At 43.7% G+C, this 21,215-nt stretch overlaps 3 protein-coding genes across 7 annotated transcripts in view; 1 reads left to right on the top strand and 2 right to left on the bottom strand.

Moving 5' to 3' along the window:
* Positions 1-207: 207 nt before the first annotated feature.
* Positions 208-21,119, top strand: itga3b (integrin, alpha 3b). 4 transcript variants are annotated; one of them, XM_085904507.1, is made up of 29 exons: positions 208-364; positions 5,315-5,360; positions 7,336-7,450; positions 7,757-7,989; positions 8,662-8,788; positions 12,602-12,729; positions 12,812-12,894; positions 12,973-13,222; positions 13,310-13,414; positions 13,634-13,838; positions 14,180-14,373; positions 14,745-14,833; positions 14,906-15,042; positions 15,119-15,205; positions 15,277-15,344; positions 15,406-15,551; positions 15,623-15,769; positions 15,852-15,949; positions 16,029-16,197; positions 16,320-16,394; positions 16,469-16,548; positions 16,638-16,715; positions 16,801-16,903; positions 17,076-17,252; positions 17,870-17,983; positions 18,054-18,167; positions 18,245-18,343; positions 18,424-18,549; positions 19,411-21,117. In XM_085904507.1, the coding sequence occupies exons 5-29, from the start codon at positions 8,754-8,756 to the stop codon at positions 19,576-19,578; spliced, it is 3,075 nt and encodes a 1,024-aa protein (XP_085760633.1). In that variant the 5' UTR covers positions 208-364; positions 5,315-5,360; positions 7,336-7,450; positions 7,757-7,989; positions 8,662-8,753; the 3' UTR covers positions 19,579-21,117. The 4 variants fall into 4 exon arrangements, with proteins under 4 accessions (XP_085760633.1, XP_085760632.1, XP_085760631.1 ...); XM_085904506.1 differs by lacking the exons at positions 208-364; positions 5,315-5,360; positions 7,336-7,450; positions 7,757-7,989 and adding an exon at positions 18,672-18,827 and having other exon boundaries at positions 8,485-8,788; positions 19,411-19,559; XM_085904505.1 differs by lacking the exons at positions 208-364; positions 5,315-5,360; positions 7,336-7,450; positions 7,757-7,989 and having other exon boundaries at positions 8,485-8,788; positions 12,815-12,894; positions 19,411-21,119.
* dlx3b (distal-less homeobox 3b) lies at positions 1,275-3,211 on the bottom strand. The gene is made up of 3 exons (XM_085903795.1): positions 2,765-3,211; positions 2,458-2,642; positions 1,275-2,113 (listed from the first exon to the last, which is right to left on the bottom strand). Exons 1-3 carry the CDS (start codon positions 3,114-3,116, stop codon positions 1,796-1,798), a joined length of 855 nt encoding a protein of 284 aa, XP_085759921.1. The 5' UTR covers positions 3,117-3,211; the 3' UTR covers positions 1,275-1,795.
* Positions 20,617-21,215, bottom strand: part of ace (angiotensin I converting enzyme (peptidyl-dipeptidase A) 1) — an 8,736-nt gene continuing 8,137 nt past the window's right edge. For both annotated transcript variants that reach the window (XM_085904499.1, XM_085904500.1), the window contains exon 25: positions 20,617-21,099. In XM_085904499.1, the coding sequence (XP_085760625.1) occupies positions 20,903-21,099 (197 nt within the window). In that variant the 3' untranslated portion in view covers positions 20,617-20,902. The remainder of the gene's footprint in view (positions 21,100-21,215) is intronic.

The raw sequence follows: 21,215 nt of genomic DNA, 5'->3' as shown, positions 1-21,215 counted from the left end.
GAGAGAAAAGAAGGCACGCCAAAAATGACAATTTCCCCATAAAATCACATTCAAAACTTTTTTTTTTTTCTTCTTCTAATATATGTTACGTACTCTGAGATGTCGATTGTGTAGCCGAGCTGGCCCAGGGTCAACTTGGGTTCACACGTCCACAGCTGTCCACTCCTCACCCATATATTTCCTTTGTGTTTACAGCAAAGCTCACTATTTGAGGCCCAGTCCAGACCTGGTGGGTCTACGGGCCGGACAGCTGCTGGAAGTCTTTCCGTCGTCGCGTCGGCCTTACCGAGGAGCTCTCGACCTCCACCTCAACCCGCATCGTTGCTCCTCCCGAGAGATCGGATCCTGTTGACTACCGACCGAGGTAAAAGTCTCACTGGGATCACAGCACCAAGTGATTTTTTTTTTTTTTCTCGCCGTGCAAGGATCAAATTCAAGTTCAATAGTTCACCTTCACTCCACTTGTTCATATTTAGAGATAACGTGACGGGCCCACACGTTCACGCGCGTTTGTCTTCAGCACAAATGGTTCTCCGGGCGAGGACCACACATGTCGGGCGCCGCGGCCAAGAGGGTCAACTCCGGGAGATCACATGACCTCTTGATGAGAATTAATAGATTGCGAAATATTCACATCTGCTGATTTTGTCATATAAATTGATTTGACTTTTGCTCGTCGGTGTGCTCGTCCGGTGAGAAAGACCTGAGACCCCCCCCGGCCCAAATACCCCCACATGCACACACACGCCAAAAGAGACGCAATAAAAACCGAGCGACTCCAGCGTGTCTGCGTTTGCGTCGCCTCCTACTGCAACGCACTTCAATGCTGCCAGCACGCACTCATCAGGAAAACTTTTTGTTGTTACGCGTTTTCTGACGTCAACACCATTGTTCGGTGCTGTCAACAACCAGTCAAGTGAACAGGTTGACGCTAAACAAAAAGAAAATTAAAGCAAGGAACAAATGTGACATCAGCGAGGTTGTTTTGAATCTGCTTTTAAATTTACGGGGGGCAACTAAAAACGTTTACTATGCTTCTAATTTAAAGTCTTCATTTCTAATTGAATGGCCACTCGTCGGTCAATACATTAGGTACAGCTGCATAATCTAAACACAGTTTTATTATTTTGTTTTTTTACCCCCCCCCCCCCGAACTAAACTATGATGACAATATTTTGTAACCACTACATAACCACAAGACTTAAATTTTATTAAATGACTACAATTTTTTTTAAAAAATCACCATATAAAGGGGCTGAACACAACGTGCAATTAACATTTTTATTCAAAGGACAAGAAGGCAACGAGTGAGCAAACGACATGAATATAAAATGACTTCTACAGGGAGAACCACAATTGTGTTGCTCCAACAAATATGATCAAAATAGTGGTTCTATATCAACACGTATTTACAGCCTTTGACGCTTTGTACAAATCCTTATAAATATGACCTGAGTTTAATTAATGTGACGCTTGGCATGAGTTATTGAAAGTAGGGAAATTATTTCTGTTATTGCGTGCTTACACTTTAACAAAAATAAAGTTGCATATCTTTACAAAAAAAGAACATGGGCAATATAACAGAGGTGATAAATTATTGAAAAAAAACACGTCAGATGTCCTTTAAATACGTCGCTACAAGTGATCACAAATCCCTTTTGTGAATAGAACAAGAAAATGTTCTGGTGTGGATGACTGGATCATCTCTTCAGGCTTGTTCCCGGTCCAAATGTTCAATGCATTCTTTGGTAGACCTTGATTTAAAAAAAAAAAAAAAAAAAAAAGTCTTGGCGGGTTAATAAACAGCTCCCACGCTCTGTGGCGGGACGGGGTGGTGCACGGTGCCCGGGTGCTGTAGGTGGGATCCCTGCTGGTACCAGTGGTTGCTATAATCGTCCATGTACGACGGCGACGAGCTATGCGCCGGCTGCGGCACCTGAGCTCTGCTGAGGGGGGTGCCGCTTTGGGGGGTGCCGCTGTCCCAGGCGGCGGGGGAGGGCGGCGAGTTGCACGCCATGGAGTCGCTGGCGTTGGGGCTGTGGTCTAGGGGCATCTCGCCGTTCTTGTATAGCTTCTTGAATTTGGATCGCCGGTTTTGGAACCAGATCTTGACCTAGGAGAGAGATAGAATGCTTTAAAATGAAAACAAGTTTGCCACAGTGTTGTTTAAAAAAATTAAAAGTGACTGAAGCCAAAATGTCAAGGCAACAAATGATCAAATTTTAAGTTAGGGCTAAGTTTTGCTGATTGTTTTTCCCATACATTTCAAAACAAATAAAAGTTGAATAGTTCTTGATATTGTTCCCCAAGATGATCAAGTCTGCAAATTATTTTGGTTTGTTTAACTCATTTTGTATACACATTTTTAAAAATTATTATGATTATTTTTTTTTACAGCCAGGAAATCGAGGTTCCTTTTTTTTTTTTAAATGAACTACATTGCTCCGGGTATCTTACCTGTGTTTGGGTCAGTCCCAGTTGAGCCGCGAGTTCGGCTCTCTCGGGCAGAGCCAGGTACTGCGCCTTTTGGAAGCGCCGCTGGAGAGCAGCGAGCTGATAGCTGGAATAGATGGTTCGGGGTTTGCGGATCTTTTTCGGTTTGCCGTTCACCATGCGGACCTCCGGCTCTGGCTCTTCTTTAACTAAAAATCAAAGCAACAAATGGGAATCACATTTAAATAGAAATAAGAATTGGTTCTTTATCAGTCCTTGTGAACCACTAAACATGCATTTTTTGTTTTGTTTTTAGTGATCATTTCCTCACCTGAGTTGGGAGGTGACGCCTGCAGGTGATCTCGGTTATAATGTCCGTACTGTCTGTAGCCGTTCGTGTAAGGATACTCTGATTTGGTGGCATACACTCCAGCGGCTCCCATTGCGTTCAGGTTAAACTGGTGGTGATGATGGTAAGAGTTCATGGGCTGTCCGTACGCTTGACCCTGGTAGTACTCGGGATGGCCGTGGGCCGACTGCGCCGCGCTGTAGTAGCCCATGTCCGTCACCGAGGACTCAGGCAGAGTCGGAGAGTCCTTGGAGCTCGGGTGGGAGCTCATAGATCCGGGAAGGTCGGTCAGAATACTGGAGATTTTCTTCTCGTAAAGCTGCTCGGTACTCATGCTTGTATGGAAGGGGGGGTGGGTTGGGAGGGGGGACTCCCTCGCTGGGATAAATCCACGCGTGGATGAAGGAAGAGAGCTTCTTTCAGGGGCAAAGTCCACTTAAAGTCTTGGAGCTGCAAGAACTTGCTTGTGGCATGACTGGCTGTCTGTGACATGAAGTTATAGAGAAATGGGTGGGATGCTGCGCTCCTATTGGCTCCACTGCACCCTCCACCACTACCCCACACTACTCCCCCCCTCCCTGCAGGCTTCAAGTCAAGCGCGCCCGCACGCAAACCTCACCGTCTTGGATTTTTCAGTTTTTAATGATGCATTTGCATTTACCTGTTCGCGGTGAGAAATCACAACATTCCAAGCTCTTTAGGGACTTCGTCCAACAATATTAGCTTAATTGTGTATTTCATTTTCACAACTTTAAAGGTGGTAGACTGTTCTTGTTTGTTTTTTAAAAGAGACTAATCCCATCACCAGACTGTCTCCTTAATGTTTTTATGCAATGTTTTTCCAGGACATCACACTTGAGTTCATTTAAATGAAAAAGCTCCCTGCTGCCTGGTATTGTCATTCAAAAGGCCCGAGAGGCAACTGCAGGAGTGGGAAAAAGTGAGATAGGAAGGATAGGTTAAAAAAAAAAAAAGTTGCTTCAGCTGATGGAGCCCCCGGGGAGAATTCCTCTGCAGTGTGCCGTGTGTGTGTGTGTGTGTGTTTTGCTTTTTTTCTGGGGTGTGGGTGGGACAAATGGACGTGTTAAAAAGGTGGAATGGTTATATAATGTTGATTGTGTTGAACTACTAATATTTAAAGCTAAATTTAATTCTGAGTTGTATTAATATTTTCATGGTGACATTCTGACCTGCAGCGCACTCTATCTAAAATGTGATCAAGATAACTTTATTTTATGTGCGTAAATTAGATAAATTATACTTAAATGTAACACACTCGGCACTCTTTTTATTAATAATCTCGTCCATTATTTATAAAGAACAACAATCGTTGTTTCTTTGTCATCTCTTTCATGATACTCTACCGCCCTCTGTTGGTGGATTAGCACAGTGCAACTCCACATTTCAACTTCACATGGAAAAAAAAAGGTAGTGGAGCATGTTTGCGTCACTGTTTATAGTTCGGTGTTCGAAAGTGATCTTGTGCAGGTCTTATACACATCTAGGAACTATTTTAAATTATGCAGTAAAGCCAACCAACATCCCAAACATTTGTTGAGTAGTCTATAAATTTTGGAAAAATGTTACTTCTGGGTTTAATGTCATGTATCATTAAGAAAAGAATCTGCAATCTGACCTGAAGAGAAAATACTGAAATGAATAAAAACAGGAAAGCTACGTCACAGAAAATGTAAGTGTCCATTCACACTCATATCCAGTAGATGGCGCAAATGGACCAAATATAGAATTGAACCAAAGCGCCAAGCCAAACAATGCATGAATTCTTAAACTCTACTAAAATTAAGTTTATAAATTAAATAAGCAAGAAACAAAACCCTAAAACTATTAAAACAACTATTAATTGAACCTTCAACAGGCAGATGATTCCTCTCAGTTGACCCCCACTAAAAATACAGTCCAACCATATTCACACGACCTTGAACGTTAAAGACTATAGTTATCAAAAAATTCCACAATCTCTTTCTCTCTCCTCCCATTTCTTTGTTGTAGTTTTATTTTCAAATCCCAACCTTCTGCATTCCACTTTCAATTGCATCTCCTTCAGGCTCTCTCATACTCGGCCTGCGGGTAAAAATATGGCAGCAGATGTTATTGCGCCATATGAAGGGCTTACAGAAGACAGTTATTATGGGGAAGTACTGAACACATATTGCTTCATAACGTAAAGGTCTTACACCTGTCTTTTATTGTTTTATTGACAAATAAGTCAGCTTTAACATTCCACATACGACGCAAAATCCCAGAGGATGTTTACACGTTGCAATTACGAGCGGATGACGGCCACACAATTGCTTCCTTCACTGCGACGCAATTCCATCGCCCTTTGAAAACTCCAAGCGAATCCTGGTAATGAACGGCCACGGGCTAGTTTAAGTTGATCTGATAGAATGGGAGTCAGGCTCTCTGCTGAGTGTGTGGGGGGGGGGGTTATCGCTCCTCTTCACCACCCCCTTCTGACCCGAGATAAAACGAGGAACTTCGAATGAAACAAAATTCTTTTTCTCTTCTCAGGTGGCTCTCTACGTGTGTTCCACAGTGATCCAGATCAGAGGTCCAGGTAAGACATTTGCATTGAGTGTTCCCGCCAAGGCCCTGCAGCTGCCCACATGGTCCAAAAAGTAAATAGAAGACAGATGTATGTATCCACATGTTAAAGGGCATGCCCTGTCCAAACAAGCGTGACGTAAACATCTCCGCAACGGCTTAATGCTCCCCTCGCGGGCCACTTCCACTCTTCTGTGAGCAAGAGTTACAATTCTTGCCTTTCACGGAACACTTCTACGTATGAATCGGTATGAGAACACATTGGCTCGTGAAATTCTCTTTATTGGAACCTCTACAAATTCCAAACCATCTCCCTTGAGTGCTAATTTAATCTCGGTCTTCGTTCTCAGGAACATCTTGACCCCTCACCCCCTTGTTAGCATCCCATTTAGGGATTATCGGAGTAAAAAAAAAAAAAAAAAAAAGGGTAACCGTGGTGACATTTGGACTCTTGTTGATGTTGTCTCTCCCGTGGTTCAGGAAACTCCACCCTGAATCTGAGCATGTTTCGACTCGGGACAAGATGTAATTGCTCTCGAGCGAATTGGGAACATTTCGGTAACACTGTCCAGGAAAAACTTCCCATCTTAAAGACAAGTATGAAGAGTAATGTCGTGAAAATGAACGTGGCATTTGAAACTTTTTTTTTTCAGTACTTTAGTCAAGGCTGTCATTTGCTAGCCTTGTGAAAACAGCTAGCAATCAATCCGGGCATGCCTGAGCTTGGCTCATGTTGGGAGTTCCCGGTCTACCACCCTTTTTTCTCTTTGAAAAAAACCCCCCATCCAATTTGGAAATATAGCAAAGTGTGACTAAAAACACCATTTATTATTCTCAGGCCAGGTGATGATGACTTCAAGTGCTCGTCCAGGATATAAACAACCCACGAGGACTAATGACTTTTTCGGTCTAAAATAGTCGCTCCTCACAGGAGGTGCACAGACAAAAAAAAAAAACCGATCTGAAGGAAGAGTGGTGAGCGATGGGACCCAAATCCGTCCCCACATGTGAAGCTGCTAGAGCTGCACCTTAAGTAAACATTGCAGGACGTGAAGTCATTGTGTGGGCATCACGCTGGGCTTGTTAAGTATCAAGTTCTGAGGCAACCACGATGACGTTGACCTTTCAATAAAGCAAAGTGTTGCGAAGTTGACGAGAACACGGCGAGAGTGCATGTGAGGAATAAACTAAAGGTCAAGATGGTGTCATGCTCCACAGACACGACCACCCTCTCCTTCTACTTTCTTTGGGTGAACTAGTTTGTCCACAGCCAAAAGAAAACTCACAATCTACAGTGTGATTCATTTAGAATAAGAGAAGGAGGAATTTAGTCTTGAGCAACTCCCCTAATGATTAAACACCGCCTCCAAAGCACCATGGCACTTATTATTTTTTTTTTCTTACAATAAATCATTAACTCATGACACATTCTTTTCACTGGTAATGCATTGAAAGGCAAGGAGGCAGAGGTGGATAGAGAATCTATTTTCTGTTTTTTCCGCTTTGTGTCAAACCAAACATTTGACCTCATTTCCATATTAGAAAATAGTCTAATAAGTTACAGTTATACCCAAATATGAACTATAAGTGTTGAAAACTCACTTACTGTGATCTTCAAAGTGTGTTTTTCTTTGGGGGATCCACAGGGTTCAATTCTAGGGCCTTGTTCTTTTTGTATTTGCCGACTGAGAAAACATTGGATTTCCTTTCTAGATTTGTGCCGCTGAAAAGTAAATACGCCTTTTTCTCAAAACCTATTTTATGATAAATAAATAAATCCTAATTTATTGGCCAAGGATTTATTTATTCAAACTGGAAACTGCTCATTTGTAACCTGAAAAGCGTTTGACCTTGTCAACGTTTTGCCGTTGGCCAGATTGTTTTTATGGTCTGACTTGTACCTTGTTCTGTAGTAATAACACAAGTTGTTTTGTTTCCACAACATGCTGAGTGTGTCCCACTGACTCCCAGTTCTCTTTTTCCGTCAGGCCCAAAGCTAAACCCAAAAACAGGTGCCACTGGACAGTGGGAGAGTTCCGAGCCACACCTTCCTCCTCAGGCTAAACATTCCTGGCTTTTCGCAAACCTAGACCTGAAGAACAAGTGAGAGACCTTGTAAATATCCCCAAAATACATGTTTAATTGGCGTTTGGATTATGAGTAGTCCTTGAAAAACAAAAAATCTCCACTCAAGGACTCCTTGAATCTTTGAGAACCTGTGCAAAATGCATTTCACCTTGCTCTAATCTCATTGCATGCAAACCATGAAGGAACTGACAAATTATTAGATTTAGCACATTAATCTCTGATGATTTTCTCCTGCAATTCGATTTCATCCATGTCAGCCTGATCGAGTTACAAGCGAAGAATACCGACTGCGCTATGCCTGAAATTCTGTTTGTGTTGTAGTCTCGACTCGCATTTGATCGCCATTAGGCCGCAACAAGTGTCGGGCTCGCTTCACAAAATGAAGTTTGATTCCTGCGGAAAGGTCATTCCGAGCCCAGCGAGACTCCTGGTTGAAGTTTAAACGGGCCACGCTGTCTTCCTGTTGTCCAGAACATACTGGCTTCATAGCAACCGCCGGCGCCATGGCAACGGCCGCCTATGTCATCGCGGAGGGGCGACGACTCGGCGAGCAAGTGCGTGCTGTGTTTCATATTCATCCAATGTCCTACTGGCTTTATTATTCTCCCTCCTCTAGTTATTGTGGATTAAAATTCACAAGTGAGCAGGAAGGTGTTGCAAGCAAAAGGCTTAACCTCAATTAAAGACAGAAGGAGGAGGGGAATTTTCCTGATTTCTTCAGTCTGCGAGGAAAAGAAAGACAGGAAACTGGGAGATACAGTAAATTGCGAATTACATTCCACCTCAGTGTACACACTGCCATGTTGTGTCGATAATCAATATAGAAATGGAGACGGGCTTTCGAATCAGAAAAAAACTTTAGCTGCCCCCATCAAGTTTTCTGTTCGAGGATTAAGGGTTTAATCAACGGCCGATTCCAAGACACAAGTGCGGCCGATAGGTGGGCAGAGGCACAAGAGAGCTCATGTGGAGGTGGGCCGCTTGGGTATTAGTGGGAGAGCGAGAAAAAGAGAGAGAGAGAGAGAGAGAGAGAAGGGAGGGGGGAGAGAGAGCGAGCAAGCGAGCGCTCACCTTCTCAATGAGTGTGCGAGCGCGCGTCGGGATTGCAGCTATTGCGTTGGGAGGTCCCTGCTGTCTTTTACCTATCGGCGAGGACCTGCCGCTCCAAACAAACAAAATGTCCCCGAGGCTACTTTTTTGCACATTGCTGCTTTTTGTCCTCGCAGCTCCCGTGTGCCGTGGATTCAACGTGGACGAGCGCTTCCCGGTGATCAAAAAGGGCAAAACCAAAGGGAGCTTCTTTGGATTGTCTGTAGCCATGCATGAACAGACGGAGGGCTCCAGGAAATACCTGTAAGTTACTTTTTCATTCATTCTCGTTTGATGGCTAGTGGCTTGGAAACAACTGACACCTGCTTTGACCCAGTGGGCGGAACCAGATACTACCGCCTTACAGCTGACTGAGCACATAGAAAAGCAGCCATATTCTTTTCAACTACTCAACTACATTGTGGAAAAAACATGTTCTCTGTTTATAAGTTATTGAAATATATTTATCAAAAAAAACAGAATGGGCCCTTTTAAGATTTAAATAGTTTAAAAAGACTTCATTTGGGAGACATTATTTTTCCCTCGCTGCAGGTAAAACAGCTGGGCTCGGTAAATTGTCCCGCCTCAGGCAAAGTGGAGTGTCTGCGTGTCTTAGTGTGCATTTAACTCCTCTTTGTGCATATTCAGCCATTCTGGAGTCCGCACAAACGTATTGTGTAACCTGTGTGACAATACTCACAGGCATATATTCTTTATCCTCTTTGAAATGAAAGCCACCATATTCTCTAAAGTGTGAGAGACATGCGCAGTATTCTTCCAAATGAATGATGTCATTGTTTATTTAAAGTCAGAACCTGAACCCCGGTCAATTACAGTGCCCCCCACTGTTATCTACGTCCCGCCTCCGCTTTGAGGAATCGAGTTGTGACAAAAAGGGGCAAACCGATACACACCGCCTTTCCGAGTGGACGATTATTAGCATCACTGTCTCATCTCAGTGAAGCGGGACAAAGATGTGCATTAGTGTGAGAAGAATGAAGAGCAGCGTCCATATGACATGCCATCGATCGAGTCGCACACATCCTCAGTGGACTGACACTCAAGAAGTGGACCACATGCTAGTGGCACGGAGGAGGGTCCCCGCAACTCCTCCGACTAAATCATTTCAATTCATCCTATTGAGCGCACTTTTTGAAAAATACAAGCGCATGAACCAGCTTCAACAAGTCCTGCCACTTAAAAGTGGGCATGAGTCAGACGGGATGAAAGTCAAGACACGACCGACACTCCCACTTTGGCAATAAAGTAAACGCAATGAACCCTTGACACCGTTAAGCAATTAGCTTGAATCTAGTTGTGTATCTTGGCTCTGTGGGGTCAGTTTTTGGACTAGCTTGAAGTTAAAGTTGAACTACCTGAGGCTGGATTGTACAGGTCCCACTAGCAGTCGCCTATTCAAGTCTCCTCGGTGGGCTTTTTTTTTTTGTTCTCTTTTGTAGCCGGGAGGAGGGACCGGGCAGTCAGCTGGCCACCTATTGGCTCTTCCAGTTCCCTGACCCCACGGTATGTGTGGAATGTATTAGCCTTCTGTGCACAGTCACAACCTGCCAGGTTTCAGGTTGAGACAAGACAGGAGTCATGGTGATGATCTGTCGGGAATTCACTCCATTTCCTAGCAGAGACCATTCTTTCGATTTGTCATCAAGACTCTAAGTGAACCCCCCAAAAAAAGTCTCCAATTAAATTCCAAATTGAAATTTTTTGGTCTTTTATTTTTTCCACCGCCGTCTGACTTTATCAGCCCCGGGTCATGAAAGTCCGCCATTTAATTAGCTGGTCCCGCCCCTGTTTTTTTTTATTGTGAGAACAGATTAGGTAGGTCAAACTATGCAGTGAGCTTTACAAACACAAACAAGCTCAAGGTAAAAAGGCTCCCGATTTATTGTGTGTGTCCATGTTTGTGTCCCAACTGAACGACGGCCTCTAATAACTTGCTGAAATGGATCCCAGCAGGATGTTGCACCTCCTGCTATTCTCCACAGAGAAGATTCTCTCTGACTGGGGGCTTTCATTACGGCTACCTGCAGAGCCAGCCGTAAGAGATCCTTTTCCTTTTTTTTTTTTTTTGCTCCTGTGCGAAAAAGAAGCCGGTGTAAGTTAGCTGGCCTCCGGGTGGATGAGGGTCACCTGTCACTAGAAAAACTATATGCTTCAATACCTCTCAGACCATTTTTCATCCTTGAAACGAGTGTTGGCTTACACACGGTATGGTTCTGTCAACTCCTTAGTCGGTTGCCGTGCCGCGTTTCATTTGTCGCTCCGGCTTCGGAATGAGTTTGTTCGGCTGCAAACAGGATGTTTGGCCAGCTGGGGTAGCGTTAGACAAGGTGGGAACAACACAGGTGTCCCATTTTTGTTGTCATTGGATGTGATTCATTTGGTTTGATTCAAAGGTGTCCACACTTTCATCCCGCTCTTCGATTCAGTTTATTTTGTCGGCGGATGACTGGAAAGATAACATTTTTGTGGTTGAAGGCCGCTGTCTGTGCGATAATCCCTCGGTATTGTGTGCCTGACCTTCAATTGAATTGAATGACTATGAAGATTGTATCGTTCACTCCAAGCCAAGAAGTTTTCACACTTACTGTTGCCAACTTCCTGTTCACATGTTTTCATATTTCAGCAGTGTCAGAATCAGTGATCATCATTTCAAACCATACAATTTGATTTTATTTTTCTACAGGACAATTTGAATTCTTGAAGGTTGTTGCGTCACTGTCCATTGCCAGTTCACGTTTGAGTCAGTCTGTGTTGTTTTGATTGGTCGGCTAGCAATGTGTGTATTTACCCTCCGAGTGGAAGCGTTCTGTTTTCCGTCTTTGCTTAGTAGCTTTTTGTTGTGTTATTAGATAATAGAAGAGTTCGGAGCATGTTTATACGACGAGACCCGAGGTCACATCCGAGTACGGCTGACTGATGGGTAGTAAGGATGGTTCCGACTACGATATAAATGGTGTCCTCTTAGTCGCGATGTGAAGAAGGCAGCCACTCTCACCTCATCTGGGCGTGTAAGCCACAATAAATGTAGTTGAGTAGCAGAGGGCAGATTTCAACACGTCCCGTATACTCACTTGGAATGCAGGCGCTCGGTGCCCGCTCGCCATCCCTCCCGTGTCAGCGTCTTTATGAGGAGGTGATGAGCTGGCAAGGGAGGCAAACACACATTGTTTGACTTGGCACCATGAGTTGCGTTGTCATGGCTGAGTCAGGACGGTTCTGGAAGTTGTTTATTGCTACTTTGCGGGTTACTTTAGCTCAGTGGTGTCAATAATAGGAGAAATGTATTCAGAACGAGGATTCCCCACATACTGTAACTCAGCAATATCTACAAACTCATGGAATCTCATTTATCAGACACTCCAATCACCACTGGCGGCCATCTTGGCTCCAGCGAGTTGTCATCGCCAGGGCCAGATAATTGTTTCAGGGCTGATCATATCCTTCTGGTGGTAGTGACAAGATAATTGGAACCTTCTGAAGGACGTTTTTGCATTAAAATTCCTTTTTTGCGTTTTATTGCTTTGTAATCTAAAAAATAAAAATATATCTGTCTTTTCCCACAAAAGACTTTGGAGAGGATGTAGTTGTGTCTAGCTCCATGTTGATGCTGATAAGATTGCAGGTGTCTATGGGGGCATTTTTTTTTTTTTTTTTGAAACTGCAAACAGACATCTCACTTTGGTCACTTGACTTTTTTTCCTCCCTCCACGCATGATTAAACAGATCAGCCGCCATAAACAGGTTTGTCCTCGCTTTCTTTCTACGAGTGCAGATAATAAATGTGGCGCTCAATAAATAGTGTGTCCACCGCCATTTCAAAGGTCGCTGTGTTGAAAGGCGTGTCAAAACGTACACGGCAAAAAGATTTTCACACGCCATTCAGTTTTTTTTCTTCGAAATAATCTAGTTTTGCCAACCTTTCGTGAGGTTTTTCTTTTCTGCGCGTGGTTCATTTATCACGTTGCTATCGTCTTTGTATACAATCCATGACTGCGATGTAATCTTGTCATCTTTATCTGCAACTTTGTGTGTGTCTGCTTGTGTGTGTGTATCCAGGCTTCTAGCAGGAGCGCCCAAAGAGAAATCCTTATCGCTGACAAATGTCAATGAAACAGGTGCTGTCTACTCCTGCCCCATAACCACGGACGCCTCGGATTGTTCCAGAATAGACCTGGTCAGCTCGAGTGAGTGAGGAGAAGAGTTACCATCAAGGATGTGATTGACAAGCGGACTTTTAATAGTGTCACTTTTTTGACGCATTTACAGCAGACCCGTCGGAGATGGTGGAGGGCATGTGGCTCGGCGTGACTGTGGCCAGCCAGAGAGTCCAGTCGTCCGGACGCGTACTGGTGAGACGGCGGCCATTTTTTATTGTCTCCCATTCAATCAGGGTCTCCATACGCTTGTGTGTGTTCTTTGGTGTGCAGGCTTGCGGCCATCGCTACGTCAAGATCTTCGGAAGTGGCTCAGAGGAGCAGCGGCGGATGATCGGAAAGTGCTACGTGAGGGGCAACGACCTAACCTTTGACCGCAATGACTACTGGCAGACTTACAACTACGAGGTGTGCGACCCCACTTCCGATATGAGAGACGAAGGCATGTGCAACATGGGCATCTCGGGCGGCATGACGGAGGATGAGATCTACGTGGGCAGCCCAGGCAGCTACATGTGGCAAGGTGAGTCCCGGCCGGCCGGGAATAAAATGGATTATTCTCACAGTGTTTTGCATGAAGGATAACTTTTTTTTTTTCTGTTTCCTATAGGAAATGTACATGTCATATGGAGAAATCCTGATCCTGTCAATTCATGGGACTCCAGCGAAAAAGACTTTGGCTCTCTGAAAAAACAATATAAACTCCACTATATGGGTAAATGTTTGTTTCTGCTTCATACGTCTGGTAATTTGTCTGAATTTTGAATTTAGCTCAATTAGGAAATGTATTGAGGTGCATCAAGGATCCGCTCTAAGCCTTTTCTTTTTTTTTATTTATTATAATGAAATACAAATAAATGATTACTATTATTATTATTATTATTACACCCTGGAGTTTTAGATATAGGTCCAATTTAAAATCTTTGCCCTGCAGGCTATTCCGTCCTTGAAGAGAAGCGCCTGCTGAGTATTAACGACTACACAGTGGTGACGGGATCCCCCAGGTATGAGTCCAAGGGTTCCGTGGTTCTCGGGGTGAAGACTGACAACAACATCGAGACGGCGCTCATCATCCCTGGTGAACAAGTGGGCTCGTATTTTGGGAGCAGTCTGGCTGTCACCGATCTCAATAACGACAAGTATGTGAATATCAGATCCTGGTCACAAAATCACAATGTTTGATCTACATGTTACCAAAACGTTCCAGAGGGAGACTAGGTTGATCTTGTTATCTTTTGGCTCTCAAAGCCGCCACACTGCTTTATGGCCGTGACCTGTGGTGTTATGTGGAATGTGCACTGAAGTACATGTAAGCAGAATTGAAAAGCTGTCAGCACCCCGTTCAAGGTGTTTGCTATGATATCATGGCCAAATCACCTTCTGCCTTTTCTTTTCATGCATGAATAAAACTTGATGGAGACTGACAGTTGGGCACAAAATTGACATTCTAAGGCAGATTTTTGTTTTCTTGTGTTTGCAGTTGGAACGACTTAATTGTTGGGGCCCCGTTTTACTTTGACCGCATGAAGGATGAAGGAGGAGCCGTTTATATCTATATGAATGAAAATGGCTCCTTCCAGAACATTCCTACTATGGTTCTTAAGGGCCCTCCATCCTCTGCATTTGGTAACGCAGTGGCCGCCATTGGTGACATCAACCAGGATGGATTCCAAGGCAAGCAGATATATGACCCTGGATTAAATCATTTACTGTGAAAAAAAAATATTGTTTTAATTAGATTAATAATGCCAAATAAAAAGGAGTTAACTGCTTACTGTGGTATTAAAACAAAATTATTATTTTTTGTAAACATAAAATGGTTAATTGAACACGTCCTGTTTAATTTTATTAAATAAATGGTTCATTATAGTAAATATTTTAAATATTATGTCAGATCAAGATAAACCATTTTATTATTTAATACGCTATACAGCATAACTAGTCAATTTAAAACAGCTAGTGGAGCACTAACCTGTGCATAACAGTGTCAAACTGCCCTCTACTGGCCTTTTGTTGTCATTACATATCTATCTATCTATCTGCAGACTTTGCCGTGGGAGCTCCATTCCACCACACGGGCAAGGTTTATATCTGGATGGGAAGTAAAGAGGGAATCTCGGCACAACCCAGCCAGGTAACACAACAGATGTGGAGAACACTTCAAGCTCTTCATGCCCACTTTCAACATTTTATCTGCCCTCGAAAGGTGATCGAGGGCAAGTCGGTGGCTGACGGAGAATTCCAAACGTTTGGCTACTCCATCAATGGAGGCATGGACATGGATGACAATAGCTACCCAGACATTTTGGTGGGCTCCCTGGACGACCGAATCGCCCTGCTAAGGTGGGAAATTTGGGTCTGTATAAAAGTGATGTTAAACATTTATCCTGCTTATTTGTTTTTTATTTATTTATGACAGGACTCGGCCTGTCGTCCACTTAACGAAGGACTTCAATGTGGAGCCAAAGATTGTGGATCCTAATCAGTGCCAAGGGAGTTCACCATGGTGAGCGAGCATCAAGGTCAAAGTGGATCTTTGAAGTCTTTGTAATATATTTGAATTTCTTTCTTTCCCAGCATCGTGGCCACTATCTGCGTGTCTTTCACCTTAAGTAACGGCAACAGAAACTTCAAGAAAAACATCAGTAAGTCACAAATGATTGTGTGTCTCACTTGAACATAAACTCACTTTTGATCACGTGCCAGTGGTGAAGTACACAGTGGAGGCCGACATCGATAGGAGAAGGAGCCCCCGGGTTCGTTTCCAGGAAAACGGTGATGACACGTATACGGGACTGTTGACCCTGCCAGACTCACAAATTCATTGTCATCGTCTCAACTTGACTGTCGTGGTACGTACTTTATTTGGTTCTCAGAATGAGATCATTTGATATAAATTGTCATTTGAAAATGTGCTTTTAAGGCCCCTGTGAGGGACAAACTGGAGCCAGTGGTCTTTTCCCTCAACATGTCCTTAGATGAACAAAAACCCAAACCAAGACGCGCCATTCAGAACCTGGATTCATTTGCCATTCTCAGTCAAGGCCAGAAACTCACCCAAAGAAGTGAGGTAAGGTTCAAAGTGCATACAAGGTCGTATTACACTAATGCTACCGCATGCATTCTCAATCTCAAACCTGCTTTGTTACCAGATTAACTTCCAGAAGGAGTGCGGCTCCGACAACAAGTGCACCAGCAACCTGCAGATGACGGCCCATTTTGCCGACAATAAGGAAAACCCCTTTCCATGGTGACAAAAAAATTCATGATTTGAATTACAGCCCAAAAAAAAAAAAAAATGGAAGCTTCATGTTGGTTCCTGTTCCCAGGAAGGACAAATCCCAAATCCTCCAGTTTAACAGCAGTATGAAGATAGTAAAGCTGATTGTAGAGGTGACTAACTTTCCCACAAGAGGGAAGCTAGCTGAGGACGCCCACCAGGCCATGCTCAACGTCACCATCCCCGAAGCGCTCAAATACTCTGCCGTCAGATCCCAGGTATGGTCAACAGGGGGCAGCAGATGACGCTGTAGCAACACTTGCACACATATTTGTTTATGTTTATGTCATTGCATATGTTTATGTTTAAATCTAAATAATTCATTTTTTGTTTTGTTTAGGATCGTGATGTTGAATGTCACTATGACGGCACCGTCCTTTGTGAATTGGGTAATCCACTCAAAGGCAAGGAAGAGGTGCGTCTGGCATTCCTTGAACTATTTTTTAGCATCTTCTGAAAATAAAACTACCGTCCATTTTTTGTCAACAGGTGTCACTCGCCTTGTGGTTGGAGACGTCAGGCATAGATCTGTTCACGCAGGAGATCCAAACTCAGCTGCTGCTGTCGACGTAAGCGGCTAAATTTTGCACGCTATGACAATAATGATAAAAATGAGAACGGCTTGAATGCGGCGATGTCATTTGATTGGTTTCTTTAGTCTCAGTGAGCAGAGCGACCTGTTTCCTGTGCTTGTCACCTTGCTGATTGAGAATACCATCCTCCCCTCCTTCTCCATGTGAGTCGCATACAACAACAACAACAACAAACATTCTTTATTTCTATCTATTTTTTTTACCCTTTTTTTACCTTTTTCCGTGCAGTGCAAATGCACTCATCCAGACTAAATTTGGCGGCACGGTGATGGGCGAGTCGGCCATGGTGAATAGCAGCAACGTGGGAAGCCTACTTGAGTTCACTTTCAATGTGAGTCACCCTCAACCACTCGGCTCTACTCCCTCATTGACGCCTTGGACTTGTCAGATGGTTAATATTATTTTGAGGAAACAAGTCATGGCTGTATGTGGGGGTGGATGCTATTTAGGGCTCGAGAGGAACTGTCCGTTGACTTTTTTTATTTTTTTGCCTCTATCACTAGGTCAACATGAGGGGGCCGCCCTTAGGGGACTTGGGGACCCTAGCTGTGGAGTTTGAGTGGCCCTTTGAGGCATCCAACGGGAAGTGGCTCTTGTACCTGATTCAGATTACCGTTCAGGCTCAGTCCCAGAGCGAATGTCGACCGCCTGGAGACGTCATCAACCCGTTGAACTTAACTGTGAGCTTCCTTTTTTTAGCTTTATGCCTGTGCATCATTCATCCAGCCTTGAATCTGGAATTCAAACACCATGTCAAACTCATTTGACAACATCACCCTTTAAACATAAATCGCTTTGAGAAGATTTGATTTCCAACTCTTGATAACTTCCACTAACAACCCAGGCTAAACTTAGCTTCTCCCCAACATATCAGATGTAGCACTCACAGCATACAGTGCTTCCTTGATGTCAATGACTACTTTCCTATTAGCTAGGGCCTTAGCACCATCTCATAGAAAGACATTCTGATTATAAGACGCAGGTGTGCCTAATGTAGTGGCCGGTGTGAGATGTTTCCACTCTGCAATGCCAACGCATGCATGATGTGTTAATAGCAGTGGTGCGCCTGTCTGAGCAGTGGTTTTGAAAGTGCTTCATATGCAAAACAAAGCCTGTGTTAAAGTCCTTCGGGGAACAATGTCCGATTCACCACATTTGAGCCTCCCTGGGCCGCAAAATCGAAAATAGAAGTCGGGATGCTATTCTGAGAGGCTGATGGCTTCATCAAAGCCATTCATTTTGTTTCTGATGTCATGTCTCCGTCTGCTCTGCTTCCTTCCCCACGTTCCTTTTGCAGTTGTCAGAAAGTGCAGCGAAACGCGTCAAAAGGCAGATTGAACCGGACGATCAGACGATCGAGCCGCAAGCGACCCTCTCGCTGCTCACGCCGCGAAAACAATCGGACCAGTTGGTGAGTTGAGTCGGTCAGTCCCCCCCCCCCCCCCCTTCATGTACTGATGTTTCCTCTTTGTGGTTTTCAGGAATGCTCCAAGGGCACGGCGAGATGCGTGACCTTTACGTGTCCTTTATTGAACATGACCAACTCAGCCAAGATTCACGTCCGTGCTCGTTTGTGGAACAGCACCATGCTGGAGGTACTTTGATCAGCTGCGACAATAATCATCAATATTTACACGAGAGCAATAACAAAGATACGATGTGTGCCTTTCAGGACTTTGCCAATGCTTTGTGGATCAAAGTTGTAGGTAAAGCCACACTAAAACTCATGACAGACACCCCCACCTTGAAAATGGAAAGGCAGAGCACTCTGGTAACGCACGTCAAGTCGAAATTATCGACCGTCATTAACAGCTGGACTTAAAATGGCCGCCGTCTTTCACCCGAATGTAGTTCACGGTGGATATCGAACCGGAAGCTCGGGTGGAGACGCCTTATGAACTTCCTCTGTGGATCATCATCTCTGCCATCGTAGCGGGCGTTCTACTTCTAGGAATCATCATTCTTATACTTTGGAAGGTGAGCCCACCCTGTTTATCATGTGGACCTAGCACACCACTGACCTAGTTCCTCAAAACATGCTTCCCGGACACTCGCACGGCCCGATCGAGTCTAACTTTTTCACGTCCACCTCCATGCAGTGTGGCTTCTTCCAGAGGGCCAGCAGGAGGGAGATGTATGAGGCCAAAGCCCAGAAGGCTGAGATGAAGATCCAGCCCTCTGAGACAGAGAGGCTGACTGAGGACTACTGAGACCCACTATGGGTGCACAACCGCACACACCAGTGGGGCTTTTGGGTAATAGAACCCCCTGCCATGAATGGATTTAACTTTTCTAGTGATGGTCTGGCCTCGCTCTTTCTGATGCTTTGGCTTCTGCGTAATTATGTCATCATGAACTTCAATTAACATCTCCTTGCTTCCTTTTTCAGGCTGGAACTTAAGCTGCTTGTCATTGTTTGAATGCTGAGAGTTTTGCTAAAATGCACCAAAAAGTTGTTTGGTGTACAAATGCATCATTCGGAGACATTTTTAATTTGATTTATTCATAGATTGCTACGATAGGATTTAAAAAAAAAAAAAAAGTTTAACCATGTACATTTATTTAAAAAAAAATCAATAATAATAATTGATTTTGAAGATAATAATAAAACTAAAGCTCTCAGCATTTACTTTCATTTCAATGGGAATGAGTATTTTCTGTATACCTCGCTTATGCTTTCTTTCCACGTTTTCCCGAGTGGGGGTACTCGGGGTCACCCCTCGCTCTTTCCCGACGCTCCGTCTCTGTAAAGAATCTAAATCTCCTAAATGTGGTTCTCAAGCCGCCTTTAAATCTTCGCTGTGCCTTAGTCTCTCGTGTCACTTCTTTTCTCCCCAGCTTGAATTCTTCAAGCGATCCCTCTACTACCGGATAATGCCAAAGCACCGCGGGGTGAAACTTCGCAAGGCCGATCGCTATCAGTTCAATGTGAGATTTCAACCAGAGGAGCTACACCCAAAGTATTGGGTCACCAACTGGACGGAGACGCAACGTTTCTACTACTGACTGGCACGGGCCAAAGAAAATTGGACCCGGTCTGGAGGAACTTTGGATAAAAAAAATTATCCAGATTTTATTTGTCAATTTCTCCGTGCAATATATGGAACATTTTTTGCCTCAGAGATTGTAATTGTTTCGTATTCTTATTGACCGCAGTGTTGCAAATTGAATATTGCCGCTTGTTTTGATGTTCAGGATTCGGTGTGGTACTTTTCTTATTCTTTTTATTCCCCCGTGATGATTTTTATTTTTATTTTTTCTCCATTGAAGCCGTGAATTTTTTCTCTCCATGATTTTAAACACAATAGTGCCTCGAGATACAAGCGACCTGAATGCCACAGCAGACAGAGCGGCGATACTAATGTGTTGGATTCTCTCACTTTGATGGAGCCGCTTTTGAATCCCAAGGCCTTGACTTGATGATTATTTATTACCTACCGTCTTGTGTGAACATTGCAGGAGATCACTTTAGGATGATCTCACACAGGGAGTCACAACACTGGATTCAGCAAAGCTTCATGTTGTGAAGAACCAAACAATGTGTAGCTATGCTAAAATGTTTCATTGACTATTTGAATGAACTTATAGTGTACACTCACTGGGCACTTTTTATTTTAATACAAGGGAAATTATATGTTTGATTTTTAGTTGTCGATTAATTTTGCAAATTAACAAAAAAAAATGATTGTGCTAATGTATTGGCCAGTGAGTGGACATCATTTGTTGTTTTATTTGTACGGGACTTTGGAATGTCGTCCAAGGCTTTTTTGGGAAACTTTCAGCACCTGAAAGCAAGCTGGACTAAGAAGACATTGATTCAGTCGTCTCTGGTGGGACAAAATGTTGCCTTGCTGCTTTTGCTCATGTTACCTGAGAGCTGCCAGGTATTCTGCTGTGACACTGAGAACTGCAAACCTTACAGAGGCCCCTTTGACTCCTCAGGATGGATGGGGGAAGGGGGGGGGGCTAAAAATGCTCTGATTTTTATACTGTGCAGTTTTAATGTAATTCAGTTCTGTCAAATGAATTCTCTGCAAATGTTGGTCTCATGACAAAATCCGTCAGTTTTTTTTTTTATTGTAGAAATAAGAAACATCCACACACAAAAAATTGCTTACACAATCAATGACATTACAAATATATCCTCCCTACATATTAACATATTACAAATAAATTACAAAATGTTATTTTGCATAGGCAACAAAATTATAATTGGAGTGTACAGTAAATATACAAGACTGAACAAAACAAATACTTTCAAATCAAATGTGATCAGATGCACTGTACAGAAGGACAACACAGCGATATTCACATTTTGCCCTGTTGCTCTTCAGTCTTTTTGCTTGAGCTCTATTGTTGATAGCGACCTGCTGGACCTCTTTGACTTCCTGTATCTGTAGGCTAGGAAGATGGTGGCAACGAGCAGGACCAGACCCAGGACCAACAGGACCCACTGGGCCGCAACGGCAGACGCACTGTCTACCTTCATTCCTAGGAAGTCCACCTTGGGCTCATCGGCTGGATGTGCTAAGAACAATGAGTAAGCATGTTGTTATTTCAATTGAACCGTTTTGACGGATCCGATACCAGCCAGCCGATACTTCATGCGAAAGGAAAATCTGACGATAAAGGCAAGTTAGCAA

Source organism: Syngnathus leptorhynchus, chromosome 22 (assembly GCF_054491065.1).
Source record: "Syngnathus leptorhynchus isolate UIUO chromosome 22, UIUO_Slep, whole genome shotgun sequence".
NCBI lineage: Eukaryota > Metazoa > Chordata > Actinopteri > Syngnathiformes > Syngnathidae > Syngnathus > Syngnathus leptorhynchus.
Note: the sequence above shows the minus strand (reverse complement) of the source record. Positions and strands in the feature narration are given on the sequence as shown.

Bases quoted from the DNA above. Each gene is read 5' to 3' on its own strand.
- dlx3b (XM_085903795.1), bottom strand. From the start codon at position 3,116: ATGAGTACCGAGCAGCTTTACGAGAAGAAAATCTCCAGTATTCTGACC. The intron at 2,643-2,764 runs GTGAGGAAATGA...TTTGATTTTTAG, and splicing joins GGCGTCACCTCCCAACTCAG to TTAAAGAAGAGCCAGAGCCG. The intron at 2,114-2,457 runs GTAAGATACCCG...TCTCTCTCCTAG, and splicing joins TGGGACTGACCCAAACACAG to GTCAAGATCTGGTTCCAAAA.
- itga3b (XM_085904504.1), top strand. From the start codon at position 8,514: ATGAGTGTGCGAGCGCGCGTCGGGATTGCAGCTATTGCGTTGGGAGGT. The intron at 13,839-14,179 runs GTATGTGAATAT...TTGTGTTTGCAG, and splicing joins ACCGATCTCAATAACGACAA to TTGGAACGACTTAATTGTTG. The intron at 15,043-15,118 runs GTGGGAAATTTG...TATTTATGACAG, and splicing joins GACCGAATCGCCCTGCTAAG to GACTCGGCCTGTCGTCCACT.